The sequence below is a fragment of the Callithrix jacchus genome, chromosome 16 (genome assembly GCF_049354715.1).
Source record: "Callithrix jacchus isolate 240 chromosome 16, calJac240_pri, whole genome shotgun sequence".
Taxonomy (NCBI): domain Eukaryota; kingdom Metazoa; phylum Chordata; class Mammalia; order Primates; family Cebidae; genus Callithrix; species Callithrix jacchus.
The window spans coordinates 84,819,062-84,845,400 of NC_133517.1; the positions used below are offsets into that span (position 1 = coordinate 84,819,062).

General features: G+C 35.0%; 1 protein-coding gene across 11 annotated transcripts in view; it reads left to right on the forward strand.

Moving 5' to 3' along the window:
- Positions 1-26,339, forward strand: part of CSMD3 (CUB and Sushi multiple domains 3) — a 1,279,316-nt gene that overhangs the window by 1,087,237 nt on the left and 165,740 nt on the right. For all 11 annotated transcript variants that reach the window (XM_002759280.8, XM_017965625.4, XM_035276379.3 and 8 more), the window contains 3 exons: positions 14,981-15,105; positions 22,021-22,117; positions 25,554-25,658. In XM_002759280.8, the coding sequence (XP_002759326.1) occupies positions 14,981-15,105; positions 22,021-22,117; positions 25,554-25,658 (327 nt within the window). The remainder of the gene's footprint in view (positions 1-14,980; positions 15,106-22,020; positions 22,118-25,553; positions 25,659-26,339) is intronic.

A 26,339-nucleotide genomic window follows, 5' to 3' on the forward strand; every position in this document is an offset into this window, starting at 1 on the left:
AATTAGTTAAATATTTCCCTTATTTACTGATTTATATGGATGTAAATGTAAATATATGTAAAGGAACACAGAATCTGATGCTTTTAATATGGGATTATGAAGCACTACTATCTTTTTTTTCAGTTTTTGTGGGTACATAGTAGGTGTATATATTAATGGAGTATACGAGATGTTTTGTTACAGACAGGCAACATGAAATAAGCACATCATGGAGAATGGGATATCCATCCCCTCAAGGATTTATTCATTTTGTTGTAACAATCCAATTACACTCTTTAAGTTATTTTAAAATGTACAGCTAATTACTGACTATAGTCACACTGTTGAGCTATCAAATGGTAGGTCTTATTCTTTTTTTTTTTTTTTTTTTGGTACCCATTAATCATCCTTACATCTCCCTAAGCCTTCCACTACAATTCCCAGCCCCTGGTAATTAACCTTTGAAATAAATATTAAAGTTTATGCAAAAATTTCTATGCCAATATGTAAAGAATTTGGACATATTTTAGGAATCCAAAGACTGACTTTCCTGGAAATATTTTTTTTGGTCATCAAGAGTTAGAAAATATGAATTAAATTTTTCTTACTCTATTAGTTATAGATATTTATAAAAATATAAAAAAAGAAATTTTTCCAGTCAGTCTTTCACAAATATAGGTGATAACTAACATTTTGAATGAGTCAAATGCATAAGGTTAGCCAAAAATCTTACTGTTTCAAAGTTGTTTTTGCAATAGTATATGTAATTTATACTGGTAAATAGAATATATACTATTTAAAATTATGGATGTCTTAATAGTTTAGAATTTCATAGTATTTCAGGGTAATTATAATCACACTTGGGTTTTGTAGAGTCCCATAGATAGAAAATACAAAAAGTATGGAAATTACTCTCTTCTCTGCCACAAGAACTTATCTGGAATTTATTATTATTTTTTAAATTGCATAATATTAAATTCAAAAAAGGGTTGTAAGACTTAATCTTAGATTACAAAATAATTCTAATGAGTTGTTTCTCATTACAGTTATATTAGTATGTGATGTGAAAAATAAGATTTTTTTTTTTTTTTTTTTGAGAGAGAGAGAACGTCCTACTCTATTGCCTAGTCTGGAGTGCCGTGTCATGATCTCAGCTTACCTGCATGCAACCTCTTCCTCCTGGGTTCAAGCCTTCTGCCTCAGCCTACCGAGCTGCTGGGAATATAGGCATCTACTACCAGCCCAGCTAATTTTTGTGTTTTTACAAAATACAGAAGGGATTGTGTCTCACCATGTTGTCTAGGTTGATCTCAAACTTCTGGCTTCAAGTAATCCACCCACCGTGGCCTCCCAGAGTGCTGGGATTACAGGTGTGATCTATTGCACACAGCTGAAAATAGTATTTTTAAAAATAAAAGATAAACAAAATTTTTGTTTCATTTTTGTTTTAATTTTAATAATCTTAATATTCCACTCTCCATAGGGAACAATATGTGTGTATATATGGACACATAATAGACAATCATAAATATATAAAATTATTTTTACATATTTCAATAACACATTTTGACATATAAAAATGAATGATATTTGCCATTTTTATTTTTACCTTTTTAAAATACATTTGTTCACATGTCAGTTCATGGGTCATTAGAATAAAAAACAATTTTAAATTGTGAAATAGCATAGAAGATTCATTCATTTCTACTGAGAAGAAACCAAAGATAAAATGTGTTGATATGCATTTATAGGATATGTAACTTTTATATAGTATATTTGCTTTAAGTAGAATATATTTTTTTTAAAGTTTAAATCAAGACATTGCCAACAATTGTGCTAGGTTAATGGTATAAACTGTGCTGTCACAAATAAATAGGAAGGACGGAGGTCATTTGATTTCTCTAGGAATTTGATATGAACACTCCCACCCCCCACCAAAAAAATATACCTAGCATAATTCACAGTGCATTTTTTTCCCGGCAGCAAATATTTTAATTTTTTCCATGACAATAAATGGAATGTGGACTACTCTTATATTATTCTATTTGTTGAATGATCAATTACAAAAGATAATTTAAGACACTAGAAGGCTGTAAATGACTCCTCAATTTTCTTATCTTTCAGCTGAATGACCACAATTTTTGATATTTATAATTTTCTTAATGCCACTGTTTGCCAATTCTATGGTCTGAATATTTATTCTCTCCCTCTCCCAAGCTCCCCTCACAACACACACAAATTCTTATGTTGAAACCTAATCCCCCATATGGGGGTATTAAGAGGTTGGGCCTTTGGAAGGTGACTAGGTCTTGAGGGCTCTACCCTCAGGAATGAGATCCGTGCCTTTATAAAGGAAGTCTTAGGAGCTTGTTTAGCCTTCTGCCACGTGAGAACACAGTTAGAAGGCATTGTCTATGAAGCATTGAGCAAGCCCTAACCAAACACTACATCTGCTGGCACTTTGATTTTAGCTTCCCAATCTTTAGAACTCTAAGAAATACATGTTTGGTGTTGAAAAATTACCTAGTCTATGGTACTTTATTAGAGCAGCCTGAATTGTCTAAAAGAGCCCAATCCATACGAAGTAATTTAGATATATATTTGATGTAATCCTCTGGCAAATCTATGGAACAGTTACTCTTGGAATGTACTGATGAATAAACTGAGTCTGAAAGAAGTAAAATAGTTATTTTTACAGTGGCAGAGCATAGTAAGGGTTAGAGTGGAGGCAGGATTTAAAACTCACTTTTTCTACCTTTGAACCTTAAATTAATTGATAGATTACTGCTTTTCTTTGTGTTCTGACTTATAAGCTATTTCCCAATTACATTTCTGTCTCATTTATTAAGCATAATTGCTGACTCTATTAAATACATTTTTGACTATCCATAAGTATAGGAGATAAATCAGCTGAACTTGATGTTCCACCTGTCTTGTGCCTACCAGAGAGCTGGGGTTAATAGGGCAGAGAAATATTCTCTGCCCTATTAGGTACTTGTAGTTAGGTACTTGTATGCTCATAAAGACAAAACAAATAATGTTCTTTTTTCTGAACCACAATACATACAAAATAATACACTGACTTCACACTCATATTAACATTCATATTCACACTCATAAATAACATTTATAATATTCTGAACTAAAAGAATCCTGAACTAAATGTTTCTGTATGTATATGCCAAAATTGGTCATGCAATAAGCATAAATTGGAAATTACATTGCTTGAAATTTGTTTAATAATTAAAGACAGACACATAATAATAATGACTCTTCAGACTCACAATAGATTTTTAAATCTTTTTCTATAAATATTAAGAATTATTATTTCTGCTTCACTTTTTCCAGTAATTATTTACATAATCTCTGTGTCACTTTTAATGTATTTATGTAGGTATTGACAGAAAATATCAATGCTGTAAAAAGAGAAGAACCTAAATAAGTAGTTCTCTTCATTTAGTTTCATATACTGTAGAAACAGTAATATATGACATGGAAATTCATAAACTAGTTCATTAATCTTTAAACGCCATCAAAAAAACCATTTATTCCTTTAGTTAGTGTGTTCAAAGAGCCTACATATGCCAAGAGCTGAAATGTAAATGTATGAGTTACTCCTTACAGGTTCTGTTTGTATATTCATCATGTTAAGGTGCTAATTAATGTGAAAAGTTGTAAAAAAAATCATGTAAAATTAAGTGAAATCATCAGATCTGGGAATAGTACTAAATTCTCAGCACAAGCGTGATAAGTGAATATTTTGACTTTCTCCACATGACTGAATTGAGGTGAGTTACAATAAGATCTTGGAAAATTTACATAATCTCTTTGATCTTCAATTTCCATTCCAATAAAACAAGAAAATAAGAGAATTTCTTCATAGGTTCAGTATAGCTAAATGATTAAAATCCCTGGCTTACTTCTTGAAACCTAATAAGTATTAAAAAATTAAGCTGTTTTGTTTTTGTCAAGTAATCAACCATAATATCAAGAGAGAACATTTCAATTATAAAACTATTTGATGAAGAATATAGGACTTAATATACAGTACTGATCAAGTGTTTGATACTACTGATTTTCATTGTTGATATTTTATTTTTAAAACAATTTAAAGTTGTTATATAAGTAAAATGTGCCTTCCACAGAAGATTTTTCCATTTTGGAAAAGGCTGAAATTATTGAATACTGTCATTCTTTCCAACTCTAATTTGGGATTCTTTGAATGTTTGACTTTTATTTGCACTTAAGATTTTTAAGAAAATTTTGGGAAAATGTATTGATTTTGTTGAAAATAATAGGAAGTTTTTATCAAAGCACGTCATTAAAAGTACAGTGAAATTTCCATCAATTAATGTATTCAAGGTCAAATGGTTGAGGAATATATTTTAAAAAAAGGTCAGGAGGAAGAGGTTGCAGTAAGGTGAGACCATGCCATTGTACTTCAGCCTGGGTGAAAGTGCAAGACTCTGTCTTAAAAAAAATTGGGAATCAAAACTTATATATATATATATATATATATATAAAATACATATCCATGTTTTGATTCCCAATTTTTATTATATATATTACACTTAATATATATATATTAAATATATATATAATATATATAATATATATATAATTTATATATAATATATATATAAATATATAATATATAAAAATATATAATATATACTATACATTACACGTAATAAATATAAAACATTATATGTATTATATATAAATATATATTATGTATATTATATATAAATATATATTATATATATTATATATATTTTTTATTGCACTTTAGGTTCTGGGGCACCTGTGCAGAACATGTATGATTGTTGCTGCCTCCATCACCCTGTCACCTATAACTGGCATTTCTCCCCATGTTATCCCTCCCCAACCTGCCTGCCCCCCGCTGTACCTCCCCTGTTCCCCTACAACAGACCCCAGTATGTGATGCTCCCCTTTCTGTGTCCATGTGTTCTTATTGTTTGACACCCACCTATTAGTGGAAGCATGCAGTGTTTGATTTTCTGTTCTTGTGTCAGTTTGCCAAGAATAATAGTTTCCAGATTCATCCATGTCCCTACAAAGGACACAAGCTCATTGTCTTCTATGGCTGCATAGTATTCCATGGTGTATACGTGCCACATTTTCCTTGTCTAATCTATCATCGATTGGCATTTGGTTGGTTCCAGGTTTTTGTTATTGTAAACAGTGCTGCAATAAACATATGTGTGCATGTGTCTTTATAATAGAATGATTTATAATCCTTTGGATATATGCCCAGTAATGGGATTGGTGGGTCAAATGAAATTTTTACTTCTAGGTCCTTGAGGAATCGCCACACTGTCTTCCACAATGGTTGAACTAATTTATACTTCCACAAACAGTGTAAAAGTGTTTCTATTTCTCCACATCCTCTCCAGGAACTGTTCTCTGAATTTTTTAATAATCACCATTCTAACTGGTGTGAGACGGTATCTCAATGTGGTTTTGATTTGCATTTCTCTAATCACCAGTGATGTTGAGCATTTTTTCATATATTTGTTGGCCTCATAAATGTCTTCTTTTGAAAAATGTCTCTTCATATCCTTCACTCACTTTCAAATGGGTTTGTTTCTTTTTTTTCTTGTAAATCTGTTTTAGTTCTTTGTAGATTCTGGATATTAGCCCTTTTTCAGAAGGGTAGATTGCAAAAAATTTTTCCCAATCTGTTGATTGCCATTTTATTCTGCTGATTATTTCTTTTGCTGTGCAGAAGCTCTGGAGTTTAATTAGGTACCATTTGTCTATTTTGGCTTTTGTTGCCAATGCTTTTTGTGTTTTAGTCATGAAGTCCTTGCCTATGCCTATGTCCTGAATGGTTTTGCCTAGGTTTTCTTCTTGGGTTTTTATGGTGTTAGGTCTTATGTTTAAGTCTTTAATCCATTTGGAGTTAATTTTAGTGTAAGGTGACAGGAAGGGGTCCAGTTTCAGCTTTCTGCACACCTCTAGCCAGTTTTCTCAATACCATTTATTAAACAGGGAATCCTTTTCCCATTGCTTGTTTTTGCCAGGTTTGTCAAAGATTGGATGGTTGTAGATGTGTGGTGTTGCCTCCGATGCCTCTGTTCTGTTCCATTGGTCTATATCTCTGTTTTGGTACCAGTACCATCTGCTTTAATTACTGTAGCCTTGTAGTATAGTTTGAAGTCAGGTAGCATGATGCCTCCAGCACAGTCATGAGAGAGGGCATATAAAAACTTTCTACCTGCCTGTATTGGAAAAATTAGACCTGTTTAAAAGAAAACTTTAGAGTTTAGTCAAGGCAGGTGGATCACATGAGATCAGGAATTTGAGTCCGGCCTGGCCAACCTGGTGAAACATGGTCTCTACTAAAAATACAGAAATTTGCTGGGCGTTGTGACATGTGCCTATAATCCCAGCTACTTGGGAGATTGAGTCGGGAGAATCACTTGAACCTGAGAGGAAGAGGTTGCAGTGAGCCAAGATCGCACCACTGCACTCCAGCCTGGGTGACAGAGTGAGATTTCGTCTTAAAAAAAAAAAAAAAGAAGAGTTCAGCCAAGTACTGTTTGAGAAGAGGATTAGTATGAACTGACCATCTAATAGAAGTTAGAAACTATTTATCAATACAGTGAGAAGATCAGTCAACCACCTAAATAGAAGTCACAACCTATTGTTCAAGACCATGTAAGAATGAACCTGAATGCATTTCAGAGATCATCAAGAGTGTCCATACAGTCACAGGCCCAGAGTACAAAGACCTTGTAGGAAGATTTCAAAGGAAGGGACTTAAACCCCAGGCTCTTCTTCATGAGTCTGTCACTTAGCTCCTTGGTTACACAGGAATGGCTCCTGTGGATCTGGTTCACCATGCTCTGTACCCAGTAAAACTATGGGAATGTGGTTGCCTCTATGTAGATTTCAAAAGGTGACCTGGAAAGCCTCTCTGCCCAGGAAGATAACTGCCATAGGGGTCATGTGGATGGCCCCGCACCTTTAGCATTGCCTTGTGGAAAAATGACCAGTGGAGCTATAGAGATGGGGCCACACATATGACTGTGAGCCACTGGTGTGTGATGTCAGGGAGAACCACAGGCATGCAACTCTAACCTGTGAGAGCTGTGGTATGCATTATACCCAGCAAAGCCACAGGAGCCGGACCATAACCCCCAGTAGGTCCAGAACCTGGGACCTTCTCTACAGTGTGCCTGGAAGGCAAACCTTCAAACTGTGGGTCTAGGAGGTGAGACCATAGGCCAGTGGGACTGAAGAACAGAGCATCTAATCAAAAAAGATTTTTCTTGCATTTTAAGGTTTTGGACCTGCTTGACATCTGTTACCCTTTTCTTCTGTCCTGTTTTTCTTTTTAGGAATGGAAATATCTGTCCTCTGCCTGTCTCACCATTATATTTTAAAAGTAGATAATTTGTTTGATTTTACAGACTATAGCTGGAGGGCAGTTTGTCTCAGGATAAATCATTTCATAAAGTGTCACCCAGGCCGGGCGCAGTGGCTCACGCCTGTAATCCCAGCACTTTGGGAGGCGGAGGCGGGTGGATCACGAAGTCATGAGATCGAGACCATCCTGGTCAACATGCTGAAACCCCATCTCTACTAAAAATACAAAAAGTTAGCTGGGCATAGTGGCGAGTGCCTGTAATCCCAGCTACTCGAGTGGCAGAGGCAGGAGAATTGCCTGATCCCAGGAGGCGGAGGTTGCTGTGAGCCGAGATCACGCCATTGCTCTCCAGCCTGGGTAACAAGAGCGAAACGCCATCTCAAAAAAAAAAAAAAAAAAAAAGTGACACCCATATGTGATTGACATGGTATTTAGATGAGACTTTGAACATTAGACTCTTTAGTTGATGCTGGAACAAATTATGAGTATTGGGATGGAATGAATGTATTTTCCTTCTGAGAAGGACATGAATTTTGGGGGCCAGCAGCAGAATGCTATTGTCTGAATTTTGGAATTCTCCCAAATTCATATGAGAATCCTAACCCACAAGGTGATAGAATTGCGGGCAGGGATTGGAAGGTAGTTAAGAGCTCTCATGAATACGATTAATGCCCTTATGAAAGAGACACCAGAGAGATCTCTAGCCTGTTTCATCATGTGAAGACACAGCCAGAAGAAACTCATATATAATCCAGGAAAAAGGCCCTCAGCAGACATCAAATCTATCAGTGCTGACTTCCCAGTTTCCAGAGCTATGATAAATAAATTTCTGTTGTTTATAAGCCACCCATTCTATTGTATTTTGATATTGCAGCCTGAATAGAGTGAGGCAATTTAAAATTACATATTCAGAGATAGAAAATTGTGTCAGTTGACTTGTATTTCCTGCCAAGATCACATGAAAACGACATATTACCTTATACCATTTAAAAAATATTCTTCCTTGTGGAGCAGGTGTAAATCCAGAAAGTTGATATGACAGATGGATATATGGGGTCTGTGTGAGAGAAGAAATAGAAAGGTGATGATTCTAAATGACATTCAGAAGATAGACCAGTTTAGGTTTTACCATTTGGTCCAACTACTAATCTTTACATAAATGAAAACATAGTTTACATTTCTATTTTTAACTGTAAATATTTTTAGTTTCAAAATGTTCTGAATAAAAATGGTTACATCTTAAAATATTTTGAGATAGGAAAAGCTCAGTGTCTTAAATATTCAAAGATGAGAGTCAAGTACAGAGCTACCTTAGGTTGATATTGAAGTGTTCTCTTTAATTTGTGCTCATTTTCAACTTATGTTAACTGCATAAAATATCTGCCCCAAGGTATTTGGACTTCTCATTACCTCCTATTGGAATCTGTATATCTCAAATATCTTTTGGTCTCACTGCATCATTTCACTGAATTCTCCCCAATTATCTTCCTTGGCCATCCTATCTAAAATAATTTTCTGCCACCCATCAGCCATTCACTCTCTGTAGCATTATCTTTACAGCAACCATCGAACTATATTATGTGTAATTTTTGTTGTAAAACATTCCTAATCTATCTTAATTGCCCCCCTTTCCATCATCGAAACCCCCTTTCGATTGGTTTTGAGCTCAATTGAAAGAGATCTTGGCACACAACAGGTGTTTAGTAAACTTTTGTACAGTTAATGGATTTTAGAGAATTACTGTAGTGATGTCCTGAGTATTTGTAGAGGGTCTGACAACACTGGCCAACTTCCCAAGCACAAGGTCTATACTTCTCCATTTCAGTATTTCACCATATGGTGATACTCTTGCATACGTTCCTTGCTTAGACCTTTACAAATCTGAGGTTTCAAACTCCTCTGAGATCTGCAGGAAAGATATGTGTGTTGGTAAAACACAAGCAATAGCTTTACATATTATATGGGGAGTTTTATTCTGAGAGAGAGCAAATTCTCTATTTACACTTTACAGTTTAGACATAATCTTTGACAGTCTATTTACAGGGTTTTATACATGATGACTGTTTTTCTCTGTCTTCACAGTTCAATGAATACTCAGTTAACAGCTTAAGCCAAGTGAGAATCCAATTGAAACCGAAACAATACCGTTTTCTACATTTCTAATGATTTCCATCTCAATTGTATTGTTTCAGTTTCACAGTTCTTACTATTACTATCAACACTGTCTTTTTTTTTTTCTGTCACAGAAAAGCACAAGAAAATGTTCAGTAATTTAGTAACTAAAACTAAACTGTGGACTAGACATAAGATGTGAGTTGTGCTTATAGTTAAAAAGGTCAAATACTAAATTAGAAGATTCACAAAGTTTATCAACCAGTTTGTAAACAATTTAATAATCATGTACAAAGCTATAGTGCTAAGCCATTCTTAATTACAAATACAATAATATTTTACTTAAAAAACTTAACCTAGGAACAATATAAAACTGAAAAATAAAACCTATCCTGAAGACTGAGTTTTTATCTTCCAAATTTGACCTTATTACACTTCACATTTCTTAAATTCTCCAGTTTCTTAAACCCCCAGGCTCTCCTCCGTTTTAGACTCTGATTCAAATAACCCCCTGCAGCCACTAATAGCTTTGACAATATATGGCCTTAGGCATAAGTACTTCTGTTAGTGGGAGGTCTTTTTCAAAAAGCCCTAGAAGCTGCCACCTACTCCCCTTAGGCAAAGAGTCTTTAATTAGCTGCTTATCTGATCACGCTTATCTGGTTCTGTGTTTTCAAGTTTTTTAGAGACCCAGAAAGAACGACCTTTACTTGAAAAGCTCCATGGCAACACCTGTCTACTTCATCTTTTCTCAGAGTGGGAAGGAAATTCAAGAAGAAATATACACAAAATCTCTTTCATTATATGTTTATTCATCTATCCATTCATCCATGAAAAAGTTATTAAATACAATAATAAATAGCAATTACTAGCATTTGAATGAAGCCCTATTAAGCATTATCTCATTTAATATTAACATCAACTTTGGCTATTTTACAGATAGTAAAACCTCTTAGTTTCAAAACCAAGAGGTTTTTATATAAAAAAGCAGAATTGGATTTGAACCTAGGCTACTTGATTTGAAAGCCTGTTTCCTTTTTTTTTTTTTTTAGAGACGGAGTTTCGCTCTTGTTACCCAGGCTGGAGTGCAATGGCGCGATCTCGGCTCACTGCAGCCTCCGCCTCCTGGGTTCAGGCAATTCTCCTGCCTCAGCCTCCCGAGTAGCTGAGATTACAGGCACGCGCCACCATACCCAGCTAATTTTTTTGTATTTTTAGTAGAGACGGGGTTTCAGCATGTTGACCAGGATGGTCTTGATCTCATGACCTCGTGATCCACCCCCCTCAGCCTCCCAAAGTGCTGGGATTACAGGCTTGAGCCACCGCGCCCGGCCAAGCCTGTTTTCTTAATCTACATATTATATTGTATACTGATTAGAACAGAAATTTATTATATATATTTTAAAAACAAGATGCAAATGTTAGATTAAGTAATATATATGGGAGTTAAATGTACCACATTCTATATGTGGTGTTGCATATCTGATAATTTTTCTATAGCATATTTTGTTGATAAATAAGTAAAGATGATTGAAGTAGAATTCATCAAATATGGCTTGTTTAGGAAAATACTGGGAGCCAGGAATGATGCAGGAATGATAAAGAGATAACTTGAAAGCACTGGATATGTACAGATACACAATCGATTCTTCAGTGATTTCCTCAGGAAGAATTTATTGAGTGCCAATGCTATTCTAAGCACTGGTGACATAGTTTTGAATAAAAATATCAGATCTTTGTCCTTACATTTTGCATTTGAGTGGAGGAGGACAAAAGTCATGAAGCAATATATTCTCTTCTTTTGGGGAGTTGAAATTACTGTAGAAAAAAAATAAAGCAGAACCTGGGGTTACAAGATGTCCAGAACATGCTACCATTTAAAAACTGAATAAAATGAACAAAGGGAGGGATGAATAAAAGTTTTTCTTGTTGGTGAGCAAGTGTATGGACTGGCGGGGAGGAAAGATCTCGACATGTTCAAGGCAAGGCATCTGGAACACACAAAATGTTAGCAAAGAGTGATAGGAGATGACTTTAAAGAGGCAGAGCCGAGGGCCAAGTCACAGGGATTCTTGAAGATCATGGTGAGTTTAAAATTTTTTTAAGTAGTATGGGAATATATTGAGCTGCAGAGTGGTAAGATGTTAATTAGTTTATAAGAAATCACTGCAGTTAGTGTAGGGAGATGAGGAGTAGAAGCAATATTACTGATTAGAAGCCTATTAAGGTAATGGAGGGAAAAGTAATGTGATTTGGATAGGAAGAACAGTCACAGTGATAAGAGTTAGTAAGCTTTAGGATATATTTTTAAGGTGGAGCTGTTACTGATAGATTGAGAATAGATGCAAATGTAAACTTGAATGCAAGAAAGAGAAATGACCTAAGAACTGAGTGAATGGGGGTGACATTCAACTGACATGAAAGAGAGTATGGATGAGAAAGAATTTCATAATTATTACTTTGGACATATCAATTTTGAGATATTTATTAGACATATTACTGCAAAATTCACAGAAACCACAGCTAGAGATAAACATCTAGTAGTCAGAGTACATAGAAAACAAGGAAGTATATGTTATCACTGAGAAATGGTGACTAGAAACAGAAGATGGCCTAGGACAAAGTTACAAAGAGGAGAATAAGTTACACAGAAAAATGTAAAAATCAGAATGCAGCCAATAAAATAAATAAATAAATTCTGAGTGCAGAGGAAAACCAGGAGAGTATGGTGTTCTGAGGGTCAAGTAAACAAAGGCTCAAGACAGATGGAGTGATCAAGAGTGAGAGATAATTACTCATAGACTGAGTAAAATACAAGTTAAGAATTGGTCATTTCACAACACTAATATTCTAGTGACTTCGACACAGTCATTTCACTAGAGTAGTGAGGACGAAAGAGTGATGCAATGCATGGAAGAGAGAATGGAGGAAGAGGATATAGCTTGTCACTAACAGCAAAGAAGAAAATTTATAACGCAAAGAAAGAGAAGAGTTAGAATCCTGACAGAGTTTCAGGCAAAAAAGTGATCTCGTCTGCTCAGACTTGAATCTATTGCAAGAGACTGACATAAAAACAATATGGAAGCATAGTATGATAAAATTGTACCAGAAAGCTTTTGATGCCATGAGAAACTGTAGGACACTTAACACAGGGAAATTCCAAATGGTTGAAGAGGCATCATTCACACTGAAAGTCCATAGATGGGTAGATGTTAGCTAGGTGAGAGAAAGACAAATCAAGTGACAGCAATAAGAGAGCATATTAGTTTAGAAGGCTGGACTGGGATTGGGGTTTAGGATGATGAAGAGTTGGGAAATTATAGTTACATACAAGCCTGAAGATGAAGTCAGAGACTACTGCAATTAACTATATTTATCTGTGGGCCAGGCACAGTGGCTAGTGCCAATAATCCTAGCACTTTAGGAGGCTGAGGCGGCATTGTTTGAGGCCAGGAATTCAGGACCAGCCTGAGCAACCTAGACCCTGCCTTTATAAATTAGCTATGTATAAATTAGCTGTATATATCTATACACAAATTAGCTGGGTGTGATGGTACACACCTGTAGTCCTTGCTACTCGGTAGGCTGAGGCAGGAGGATTCCTTGGCCTAGGAATTTGAGGCTACAGTAAGCTATAATCACGCCCCTGCACTCTAGCCTAGGCGACAAAGCCGGAACTTATCTTGAAAAAAAAAAAAAAAAAAGAGAAAAGAAACAACAAAAATATATCTGTGAGTTGAATCCAGACAATGGGGAGATTTTTGAAGGATTTTCACCAGAGAAGTAAAACGTCATATTTTAATTTAGAAAGATAATTTTGACAGTAATTTGGAAAATATAGTGCATGAAAAACATATCCACCATAGGGAGGCCATTTATGTGATTAATGTAGTAACTAAGAAAAAAAAAAGTACATATGAGTTAAGGTCGTGGCATTGAGAATGGAGAGGAAGAGCATCCATAAACTATTTTGTTTTTTTCACTAGCAGGATCAACACTTCATCAATGATCTTTTTTGTTCTTTTTTTGGGGGTGACTATTTTAAATTTCTTCTTCCGTCTCTTGCATGCCCTTCTTAATTCATGTAAAACTACTGATTTCCTATTTAAATGCACTGAATACATTTTGACTTATTTAAACAGAATTTGTATATAGCCCATTAACAGAGGTTTATAAGCAAATACAACTAAGGGATTTTCTTTAAAAATATATCATTACACTATTTAAAAAAGTTTGCAACACCTTTTGTCTTTTTAATTGCCCTGGTTTTTGCATTTGTCTTTGGAAGTGGCACGAAACTGTAATTCACTTAAAAAAAATTATTGTTACAAAAGATATGTTCCTTATATCTCACTATTTATAGCTATGCTAGGACATATTCCCAAGGAGCACTTTACCATTGGAACCTAAAATAATAGTTTCAGCAAAAGGAAATATAATTTATTGATTTCTAAATGAGTTCTAAGCAGTGTGCTAGTTTCATATGTACATTCTAGTTTATTTGTATTTTTTACAAAAGTCTTTTAGAAACAATAGCATTACCATTCCACAGATAAGATATCTGTGTTTCAGAGAGTTTAAGGAGCAAGTCAAAGTCACATAGAATTTAAGAACTATAAGTTAGGTCATGCCCAGAATCAGGTGATTCTACTAATGGCATGAGAATTTTACTTTCAGACTAGTACCTTCCAAAAATTATAGAAGCATTTATTGACGTCAGAGTAGGTCTGCATACTTAATCTTTCTTGTAGTAGATATACTGGCGATAACTAAAGTGGGACCACTTCAAGTATCTTCAGTTCCACCTAAGGACATGGACTCTGGCTCCAGCTGTCAGGATTCAAATCTCAGCTTCTTCTCTTAATATGTGATCTTGGGCAAGACAGTCTCCTAATAACTCCATTTCATTGCCTCAGGTGTAGAATGTGGAGAATATTTATTCATATCTCATTAGTTGTTGGAAGGCTTACATGAGTTAAAATATGTGAAGCACTTAGAAGGGTGCCTAGCAGATAGTAGGCTCTCTCTCTTTATATATCTATATATATGTGTGTGTGTATGTATATATTGCTTGTTATCATCATCCTCATTACTTTTCAGTGGATGCTGTTACTCCTCCAAGAATGCATGAAGGAGAAAGTACCAAATTGTTTCAAAAAACCTTAAGAAAAGTTTTATCTAGAAATGAACTATTTAAAAACAAATGTATTCAATGCATGTTTTAGTAATATAATAAAAATAATATGCTGTAACTGAGTTAATTGTGGTGTGATTTTAGATATGCCACTGAAAGGTCATACATTAATGCTAATTATTTTTAAGGTTTTTACGGTATACAAACACTTAATTTTCATTGCTTTTATGGGCTTCAATAAACTGTATGATTTGATTTGCAAGTCTAGTATCTGTCTAAGATGTTATCTCTAACCTTTTCTCTTATTTTAATGCTCTGCATTAGAATTAACTCCTTCTCTTGGACTGCTTTATTTTTAGTGCCCTGTGGTGGAATTTTAACTAAGCGCAAAGGGACTATTTTGTCACCTGGATACCCTGAGCCTTATGACAACAATCTGAATTGTGTGTGGAAGATCACAGTGCCAGAGGGAGCTGGCATTCAAGTAAGAATATTTAAGTTTTTCTTCTTTTCATTATATGTTTGTAGTTCATCTTTTCAGAGATGACAGAATGAACATTATTTCTGACAGTTTAGAAAGTGGTTTTAACTGACACAGTTGAAATGAATAGAAAGATACTTGTTATTAATATTTTTTTATGTAGAATTAACAGAAAGCCAATTCAAGATGCGTAAGCAATACAAAAAATATATATAACTCCACATAACATGGAATCTTGAGGTAAGTGGATTCAAACATTATTTCAGTGGTTCCATTGTGTCTTTCCTCACCCACTGTGCTCTGTTCTCATTTTATAACTATTCTATCTGCACTATTTTAGTTCCTTGTAAAAACCTAGCTTTCTTTTGCCTCTGGACCCTTTATGCGCATTTTTCTTTCTGCCATCAACACTATGATCTTCTTTTATTTTGCTTATTCTTACTCAGCATTTCTGTCTCAACTTAAATACATTTTCTGTAGAAGACCTTCCATGAACTTTAGACAAGGTTAAGTTCTTCTGCTGTATGTTCTCACAGTTCCCTGGAATTTCTTTATCATAACACCTGTCCCATTTTTAATGTTACTGCTAATTATCTTTAAGCTCATGAGGACAGTGCCAAGTCCATTCTGACAGCTAGTACAGTGCCTGGAAGTACATCCTGCACAGTGCAGTATATTCTCAGTAGATATTTTGAGAACAAATCAATGAATACATGCACAGGTGGAGATTTTACTATTTTAGAGAGTTAGCAGGCATAATAAACTACTAATGTTTGCAAAAAAATATATCAGTAATCCTAGGCAAACAGTATTCAAAACTGGACACATATGAATAACACTAAAACCTTTCACTGAGGAAGTACTTAGTTTATTGACTGCACTTTGGAAAACAAAATTTGAGTTTAGCAGGGCATTTAGCAAACATAGAGTGTATAAAGCATTTTGGGCTTTTAATTTTAAACAGTCTAGAAAAAACTATCAAAGACTTTTTTCTAATTAACCACTGATATAGATGCTAGTTTTCGTCATATCACTGAGTCATAGGAGCTTGTAGCACACACACACACACACACACACACACACACACACATATGACTTATATCAGAAACTTTACTAAATTTACCTAAAAGCTACTTGGCTAGTACACTAGGTTCAAAGTGATGTTTAATATTTTTCTCTGTTGGGCCAAAATTGTGCGTGAATAAATAATTATATGAATATTCAATAAATAATATATGAGATAAAATAGGATAGCCATTTGTGAAAAGAGGAGAGAAGAAGAAACATTTGGAATGCTGAAAAATTATAACAATATAGAGCAATTGAACATTCTTTGGAAACAACCTCAACAGATAGATTAATTTGTTAAGTTAACATAACATGAGAGTTTTCAACTCTTTGTGTGAAAGAATGGATTCATTTGTTTGTTTGTTTATATTGGCAGAGTCTATTGGAAAATTTCAGTGGGGCTACATTCAAAAGTAACAGTGCTAGTTATCAAGAAAAAAGAAATATTTATGTAATAAACCATGGGGGAAAACATATTGGTTACATTATTGTATCAATTTATGGCATGTTTATCATGATTTTATATAATCTAAAGTTAAACAGAATTTGCACAGCTATATGACAGATGCCTGGTTTTAATGATTGGAAATATATTGCCTCATAAAGTTATTCCATTGCCATGATGGACAGCTATATTTAATAACAAAGTTACTCTGAACGCTGAGTGAATAGTTACCTCTTTTAAAATCTTCAATTGGGTTTCATGTGCTTTCTGTCATAGTGGGTACCCAATCATTTATTTGAGTCCCTTAACAGATCTCATAGCATCATCTACCAGTTCTTCTGGCCAAATTCTGCTTCTACACTATTTATGTTTTTATTATGCCAAACTACTTTTACAATGTACTTCGAATCGCAGTGGCAAATTATATTACATCTCTCTGGCTGCTGTAAGAAATTGCCTTGAGTTTTATAGTTACAAACAACAGATTTTTTTTCCCCTCGTAGCACTGGAGGCCAGAAGTCCAAAATCTGCTTTACTGCACTGAAATTAATTTGCTGGCAGAACTCTTCTTTCCTTGTTCCTTCCCCATCCAGGGTCTCAAGAATGAGAGAATCTCTTCCTTTCTTTTCTGCTTGTAGTGGCTGCTGGAGTTCTTTGAATTCTGGCCACATCACTCCAATTTCTGCCTCAGTGGTCACATGGTCTTCTCTTCTAAGAGTGTCGAATCTCCCTGTGGCTGTTTTTTCTTCTTTCTCAAGATTCTTAAATTAAGCTTACCTGAAAGACCCTTTCCATATATGGTAGTAGTTACAGGTTCCAGGGATCAGAACCTATCTTCAGGAGCCATCATTCAGCTATACACACTAGACATATGTATCCAGAAGTGAACTGACTTTCTTACTCCTACATAGGTAACAGATTTTCCTGGAGATGTCTACATTTTAGCTCTTGCTACACTGCTACTCTGAATAACTCAGAAAAGAAAATAAATTGCAAATTTTTTTTCCCATTCTGTTGGTTGCTGGTTCACGCTAATGACTGTTTCTTTTTTTTTTTTTTTTTTTGAGACGGAGTTTCGCTCTTGTTACCCAGGCTGGAGTGCAATGGCGCGATCTCGGCTCACCGCAACCTCCGCCTCCTGGGTTCAGGCAATTCTCCTGCCTCAGCCTCCCGAGTAGCTGGGATTACAGGCACGCACCACCGTGCCCAGCTAATTTTTTGTAATTTTTAGTAGAGACGGGGTTTCACCATGTTGACCAGGATGGTCTCGATCTGTTGACCTCGTGATCCACCCGCCTCGGCCTCCCAAAGTGCTGGGATTACAGGCTTGAGCCACCGCGCCCGGCCGACTATTTCTTTTTATGTACTGAAGCTCTGGAGTTTAATTAGATCCCATTTGTCTACTTTGGCTTTTGTTGCCAATGCCTTGGCATTTTAGTCATGAAGTCCTTGCCTATGCCTATGTCCTGAATGGTTTTGCCTAGGTTTTCTTCTAGGGTTTTCATGCTGTTAGGTTTTATGTTTAAATTCTTAATCCATCTTGAGTTAATTTTAGTGTAAGGTGTCAGGAAGTGGTCCAGTTTATGCTTTCTGCACATGGCTAGCCAGTTTTCCCAACACCATTTATTAAACAGGGAATCCTTTCCCCATTGCTTGTTTCTGTCAAATTTGTCAAAGATCAGATGGTTGTAGATGTGTGACATTGCCTCCAAGGCCTCTGTTCTATTCCATTGGTCTATATCTCTGTTTTGGTACCAGTACCATCCTGTTTTGATTACTGTAGCATTGTAGTACAGTTTAAAATCAGGTAGTGTGATGCTTCCAGCTTTGTTCTTTTTGCTTAGGATTGTATTGGCTATGCGGGCTCTCTTTTGGTTTTATATGAAGTTCAAGGTGGTTTATTCCAGGTCTGTGAAGAAGGTCATTGGCAGCTTGAAGGGGATAGTGTTGAATCTATAAATTACTTTGGGCAGTATGGCCATTTTGGCAATGTTGATTCTCCCTAACTATTAGCATGGAATGTTTTTCCATTTGTTTGTGTCCTCTCTTATTTCCTTGATCAGTGCTTTGTAGTTCTCCTTGAAGAGGTCCTTTACATCCATTGTTAGTTATATTCCTAGGTACTTTATTCTCTTTGTAGCAATTGTGAATGGGAGTTCGCTCTTGATTTGGCTCTTTGTTAGTCGGGTGTTGGTGTATAGGAATGCTTGTGATTTCTGCACAATGATTTTTGTATCCTGAGACTTTGCTGAAGTTACTTATCAGTTTAAGGAGATTTTGCGCTGAGATGACAGGATCTTCTAAATATACACTCATGTCATCTGTAAATAGAGACAATTTGACTTCCTCCCTTCCTAATCAAATATCCTTTATTTCTTTTTCTTGCCTGATTGATCCGGCTAGAACTTCCAATGACAAAGGGCTAATATCCAGAATATACAAAGAGCTAAAGCAGATTTACAAGAAAAAAACAAACAAACCCATTCAAAAGTGGGCAAAGGATATGAACAGACACTTTTCAAAAGAAGACATATATCAGGCCAACAAACATATGAAAAAATGTTCATTATGACTGGTCATTAGAGAAATGCAAATCAAAACCACACTGAGATAACATCTCACGTGAGTTAGAATGGCGATCATTAAAAAATATGGAGACAAGAGATGCTGGAGAGGATGTGGAGAAATAGGAACACTTTTACACTGTTGGTGGGAGTGTAAATTAGTCCAACCATTGTGGAAGACAGTGTGGCAATTCCTCAAGGATCTAGAAATAGAAATTCCGTTTGACCCAGCAATCCCAATACTGGGTATAAACCCTAGTGATTATAAATCATTCTAGTATAAAGACACATGCACACGTATGTTTGCTGCAGCACTGTTTACAATAGCAAAGACTTGGAACCAACCCAAAGCCCATCGATGATAGACTAGACAAGGAAAATATGGCATATACACCATAGAATACTATGCAGTCATAAAAAACAATGAATTTCTGTCCTTTGTAGGGACATGGATGAATCTGGAAACCATCACTCTTAGCAAACTGACACAAGATTAGAAAATCAAACACTGCATGTTCTCACTCATAGACGGGTGTTGAACAATGACAATGCATGGACACAGGGAGGGAGCATCTCATATTGGGGGCTGTGGGGAGGGCGTGGGGGTTGTGGAGGCTGGGGAGGGACATGGGGAGAAATGCCAAATATAGGTGACAGGGGGATGGAGGCAGCAAACTACCTTGCCATGTATATACCTAAGCAATAATCCTGCATGATCTGCATATGTACCCCAGAACCTAACAAAAAGAAAAGAAATTATTCTCAAATTTACCCTTTGTCTTCCTCCCCTATTCACATCACACAAAATTTAATAACTTCCTCTACAGCAACACATGTGACATCTGGGTTTTCATTTTTACTACTCCTGCCTCTAATACACTTCAGTCTCTTGTTGTTTTTTACTGCAGTACATATCAAAATATTACTGAAATAGGTATGAAAATTGTCTTTTCACTTTTTCTTTCTTCACCCAATGCAGTTGTGTACTTAGAGCACAGTCCTAATTATTTTCTTCCTCTGACTTCTAAAACCTTTACTGGAAAACTGAAGGTTTCACTATGTCTTGAAGTGCACAGTTAATATGCTAGTGTTTAGTTTTTTATTGAGTCTCTACCCTAATCTTCCTTATAGCTAAGATTTATTGAGTCCTTACTACATGCTGGGCACTTTATATGAATTAACTAGTTTAATTTTTACAATGGATCTATGAATTAGATAACCTTACGACAACAGTTTATGTAAATAATCTGAGGAACAGAAAGATTAACAACCTTCCTAGAGTGACATGCTAATGAGTAGAGTGAGCCAGGCGGTTGCAAACCCAGGCTCTTTGATTCTAAGTTCTCTTTTATTTAGCTACCAAGCTCTACTCTTTTGAACTTTTTTATACTTTCTCTAACTTTGCATGTGTATTTCTTCTTGTGTAAATACCCTCCACTGTGGCGAAATAAGATTACTCATGGTCCACTAAATCTAGCTCATGGTTTGCCTCCTTTTACATTGTTAGACACTCAATAATTTCCTTCCATGGAAAAAGTCAGTATCTTAAGCTTAGCCCAAATGTCAACTTCTGCATGAATCTACACATTTTTCAAAAAGCTGAATGCAGTATTTTCTTCCCCTAAAGTGAAAGAAAGGGAAATTCAGATATGAAGAGGGAATTGATAATTGTTTAAGGAGGTGTTACAATTATACAGCTTTACTTCTGGTCTTCTTCCTGTCTTAGAACATTGCCATGGGGTCTAATGCCAATCATACAGGCAGGGTATCTACTGCCATGTGGCACTCACCCCTGGAAAGAGGCACCAGCATTCATTTTCAGGAAAGAATAATGATGGATTATTTTGCAGATAAGAAATTTTTAATGAGTGAAATTGCTGTAATTATTTAATGAATGAGTGCAGTATGTATATTTTCAAGAGATTTCAGGTAAAAAAAGAAACTTGTAATAAAGTTCTTCCTTTTTCTCTTCTGAAACTACAAAAATCTTTTTTAAAAATAGCGAAATAGATAGTATCTGCAGTTGTGAGAGTCCTGTGGGTTCTTGCAAAAGCTCAAGCTGTGCCAAGTGATGTGCAATAAAGTAACATATGCCTCTTTCTTTAAATAAAATTTAATAGACGGGAGAGAATTAAACCTCCCCAGTATTTCCTTTCTCAACTTTAAGGACTTTCACAGTGACTTAGTTATTATGACCCTATTCATTAAAATAATCTTATAAAGACACATTTGAATTAATTACAATATATTACTTTTGGTCATCCGTAATGAGACTTCTTAAAAATATCCATGTTAAAAATCTTTAAATAAAAGGAAGAGAAGAAATTGAGCAATGTTTATGCAAGAAAATGGTAAATTAAAAATATCCAGAAACCTGGTTTTAAACCTGGTTTTAAAAAGGCATATTCTAAGGTCCTATAGGCTTGTAGACCACAAATCTGGTTTTTCCTAATAGCTACAGACAAATCAGAAAACTCAATCAGTGACATATAAATAAAAATTAACCAATTGTTTTGAACATAGATTGAGATTCTGGCACTGAGTCTTTAGATTAACTCAAAGCTTTTGAAAAGGGAATGTTCTCAGATAATAACAGACACTGCTCAGGTTATACCCATAATGAACATTGCTGGGTGCTACAAAGACTTTTCTATGTAAAAATCAGTTCATGTAAGCCAGTGCAATAATGGCAAAAATCAGTTCTGTCAAAAACTCTTCTATGAAGGGTCACAATCATGTGGTCTAGAAATTGAACTCTCTTTTCCAGGGTGGTAGGGGGGACTATAGTTATGTGTATCTGGTTCAAAATTTACATTCTTACCTGTAATTATTATTTCACAGGTGCAAGTTGTTAGCTTTGCTACAGAACATAATTGGGATTCTCTGGACTTTTATGATGGGGGAGACAACAATGCTCCAAGACTTGGAAGTTATTCAGGTAAATAAGATATCTGAGCTTATTTAAAATACAGAAATTACCAGAATATAAAAAAATAAAGAGCTACTTACAACTCTTACTTGGTAGTTTAAATTTGCTTTTTACAAACTATACACAAAAATACAAGGACTGAAGTTTAAAAGATTTGATGATTATATCAATATTGCTGTTTAAACCCTAATTATATTCTTAGTAATTATTTGTATATTTATGTAATTATTTATTGATGGTTTTATGTTACTGGCAATAGTTTCAGCCGGGGTGGGGGTCAGGAATAGTATGTGTGCCCTTTTCCTTAAAGGAAATGGATGAGCAATAATAATTAAAACTTAGATTGTGCTTTGAATTGTATGCTATGAAGTCATGACAATAATCATTGAGATAGTATAACAACCAGGTAAATGCTACAAGATACTGTTAAGTGAGAATAAAGAGAATACAGAATTATTTCTAGGAAATGAATAAAATTGTATAAAGTTAGTATATACATGTTTAACAAGACCAGAAAAAATAAAATAAAAGTCTTATTTTTTTATATAAGATGTTGACTCGTTTTTAAAATGTGTTAGATTTATTAAGGTTTTTATTTTTTGAGATGTAGTCTTGCTCTGTCTCCTAGACTGGAGTGCAGTGGTGAGATCTTGGTTAACTTCATCATCTGCCTCTTGGGTCCAACCAATTCTCCTGACTCAGCCTCCAGAGTAGCTGGGACTATAGGCATGCACTACCATGCCCAGATCATTTTTGTATTTTTTGGTAGAAACATGGTTTCGCCTTGTTGGCCAGGCTGGTCTTGAACTCTTGACCTCAGGTGATCTACCTGCCTCAGCCTCCCAAAGTGCTGAGATTACAGGTGTGAGCCACAACACCCAGCTAGATTTATTGATGTTTTAAAGGTAATTCGTGCAATAATTTAAAAGTTTCTTTTGGCAGATAGATGTTGAAATAAAGTTTTACTTCAGTAATTTTTTTACTATTTTCTTAGTCTTTAGAAATATAAATATAGCTAACCTATTACCTTATTCATTTCAGATATGCTGAAACAAATTTGAATGGATTTAAGCTTTTAAGAGATTTTTAAATAGAGTAGCGGAACCAATTTTTAGCATTACCAATGTGGAAAAGAAAGAAATACCTGGAGCAGGAGTTGTTTGGATTCAAGCATCAACAACACAGATTTAGATAGAAATCTTAGAAAACTCTCACACAATTTTTAGTACACTTTTATTTATAATAGGTTAGGGCTAATATATTATTATTAATTATTATTATTTTCATTTTTAGAGACAGAGTCTGGCTCTGTTGCCCAGGCTGGAGTGCAGTGGTGCAATCATAGCTTACTGCAGCCTTGAATTCTTAAGCTTAAGTGATCCATCTGCTTCAGCTTCCTGAATAGCTGGGACTACAGGCATGTGCCACAGTCCCAATTTTTTTTTATTTTTTATTATATTTTGGAGGTTGGGTCTCCCTATGTTGCCCAGGCTCATCTCCAACTCCTGGCCTCAAGCAGTCTTCCTGTCTTACAGCCTCCTGATAAGGTGAAATTGTAATCCCATGATTAATACATGAGCCACCACACCCATCTGTCATACTTTAAAAATAATAATATAATGATAGTAAAAGTGGTAAGTAACAGCTGTTGATTACCAAGTGCTAGCTTTGTGTGACATTTGCCTTGCATTTCCTTATTTGATCTCTCTAGCAGACCTATGTAATTGAGGCTTAGAGAGATTAAGTTCCTTACGATTGTACAACTAATGTTAGAATGAGATTGGGACCCCGCTGGTGTGACTCCAGAACTAAAGCTCTTAATCACTAAGATCCTCTAAGAGACTTAAGGCAGGTAAAATGACCTTTTAAGTCTCTGTTTATCCCTGTCTTCAGTGGTTGCTGTTAGCACACTATGGCCAAAAAAAAGCAAGTGTGTGCTCTGTAATAAGTTCCTTCTGTTATGTCATAGAAGATACCAGGGGTGAGATCTACAAAGTGGTACAAAGGAAATATAAAGAAACTAGTTACTTATAAAGAAATGTTTGTAATGATCTCAACTCATATGCTTGTTTATCTTTGTCTTAAAATATAGAATTAATGCTTAGTTATTTTCATGCTTGCCATTTGAAACTGCTAGTGTTGGAGTCAAAGATCTTAAACTATTAGCTCAATAGCAAAGTCAAGAAATAACTAATTCAAGTAGGTTCTTTATATATTCAAACTCAATAACTTAATAAAATAATTTGATTTCCTTCAGAAATCCAAAAAATCATAATTATAATAAATTTGCTGAAAGACAAGACTAACAGTAGTTCATAATTGGAATTTTTTGAAAAGCTGACTGCCAGCTTTGCTGTCAGAGGCAAAAGTATTCTAAACTTGACCTAGTATAGAATAATTCATCTATCTTTCTCTATCTGTCTAACTTTAATTCATTATTAAAAGGAAATCGATGACTATATTATCTGACTCATACAAACTTGTTACTATACTATAAAAATCACATGCAGGCTGGGCGCACTGGCTCACACATGTAATTCCAGCATTTTGAGAGGCCAAGGTGGGTGGATCACCTGAAGTCAGGAGTTCAAGAACAACCTGGCCAACATAGTAAAACTTTGTCTCTATTAAAAATGCAAAAACTATCTGGACATGCTGGCAGATACCTGTAATCCCAGTTACTCAGGAGGCTGAGGCTGGAGAATCATTTCAACCCTGGATGCAGAGGTTACAGTGAGCCAAGATTGCAGCACTGCACACCAGCCCGGTCCACAAGACTGAAACTCCATCTCAAAAAAAAAAAAAAAAAAAAAAATCACATGCAAAGTTCAAAATTAGGCTTATTATTTATTCATTTTTAGTTTGCAAACTCTGTTTTATTTATTGTTTTTGTTTATTTTAAAATTAATTCACAAATACATTACATCAGGCAGTTAAAACTGGTTATTTTTGATAATCAGAAGCCTCTGGTATAACACAGTCTTCCAAAAAACATATCGGAAAACAGAGAGAATACACGGTAATAATCTCTTTGAAAGCAATCATTGGAAACATTCATGTTTTTAACAAAATATAACTTTACATATATTTGTATTTATTGTTTATTATTAGCTCATGCATGCAATACTGAAATTCATATGAAATTCAACATTTATTTTAGGTAAACATGTCAAATATACAGCTTTAACTTTCACCAGCTCTTTTTGCTCCTACTTATTTTTAGGAAGCAATTTAAAGTCATCTCAAGTGGTCTGTCTTCTTGGAAACAGGAAAAGTACAATCAAAGAGGCCTGTGGAAAAAATATTTCTATTAAATTTTTTTGAGAAACAGTTTGATTAATGCATATTATTGGTGGTAATCTATTGGCTGATTAGTAAATTAACTTAATTTTGTTATAGTATTTATTACCTGACCATTGGCTTGCCTTCTCAATTATCATTTCAGGAACAACAATACCTCATCTTTTGAATAGTACATCTAACAATCTGTATCTAAATTTTCAATCAGACATTAGTGTTTCTGCTGCAGGATTTCATCTTGAATACACAGGTAAAAATAATATCATGTGCTGTTCAGAAAAGTTGAGAACAAGTTTATATTAATTAAAAAATAGTTTTGTGAATATGTATGTATTACAGCAACTTTCTCAAATAAAATATTGTCTTATTTTCTTAAAAAGTTGAAGTATTACTTCAATACAATTACAAAATTATAGGGATAAAGTTTTAATGATTTCACAAAAATTTACAAGTATTTCTTTTGTTACTAAGAATAATTAATGTGAAGTCTACCATCACAAGTGTTTAAGTGTGAAATTGTATTAACTATAAGTCCAATATTATGCAACAGCTCTCTAGAACTTACTCATGTTGCATGACTGAAACTTTATACCCATAGAACCACAGCTCTTTATTTCCTCCTCTTACTATCCCCTGGCAACCACCATGCTACTCCGTTTCTTTGGGTTTGACTATTTTAGATTTGCCATGGAAGTGGAATAATGAAGTATTTATCCTCCTGTGATTGGTTTAGTTTACTGTGTAATGCCCTCCAGGTTCATCTGGAGGTCCTTTGGTCTGTATTTCTGTTTTTCTCCAGTATTACACTGTTTTGGTAACTGTATCTTTGTAATATAATCAGGAAGTGTGAACCCAACACTTTTGCTCTTGCCCCAGGATTCTTTGGCTATTCAAGATCTTTTGTGGTTCTGTATGCATGTTAGTATTTTTC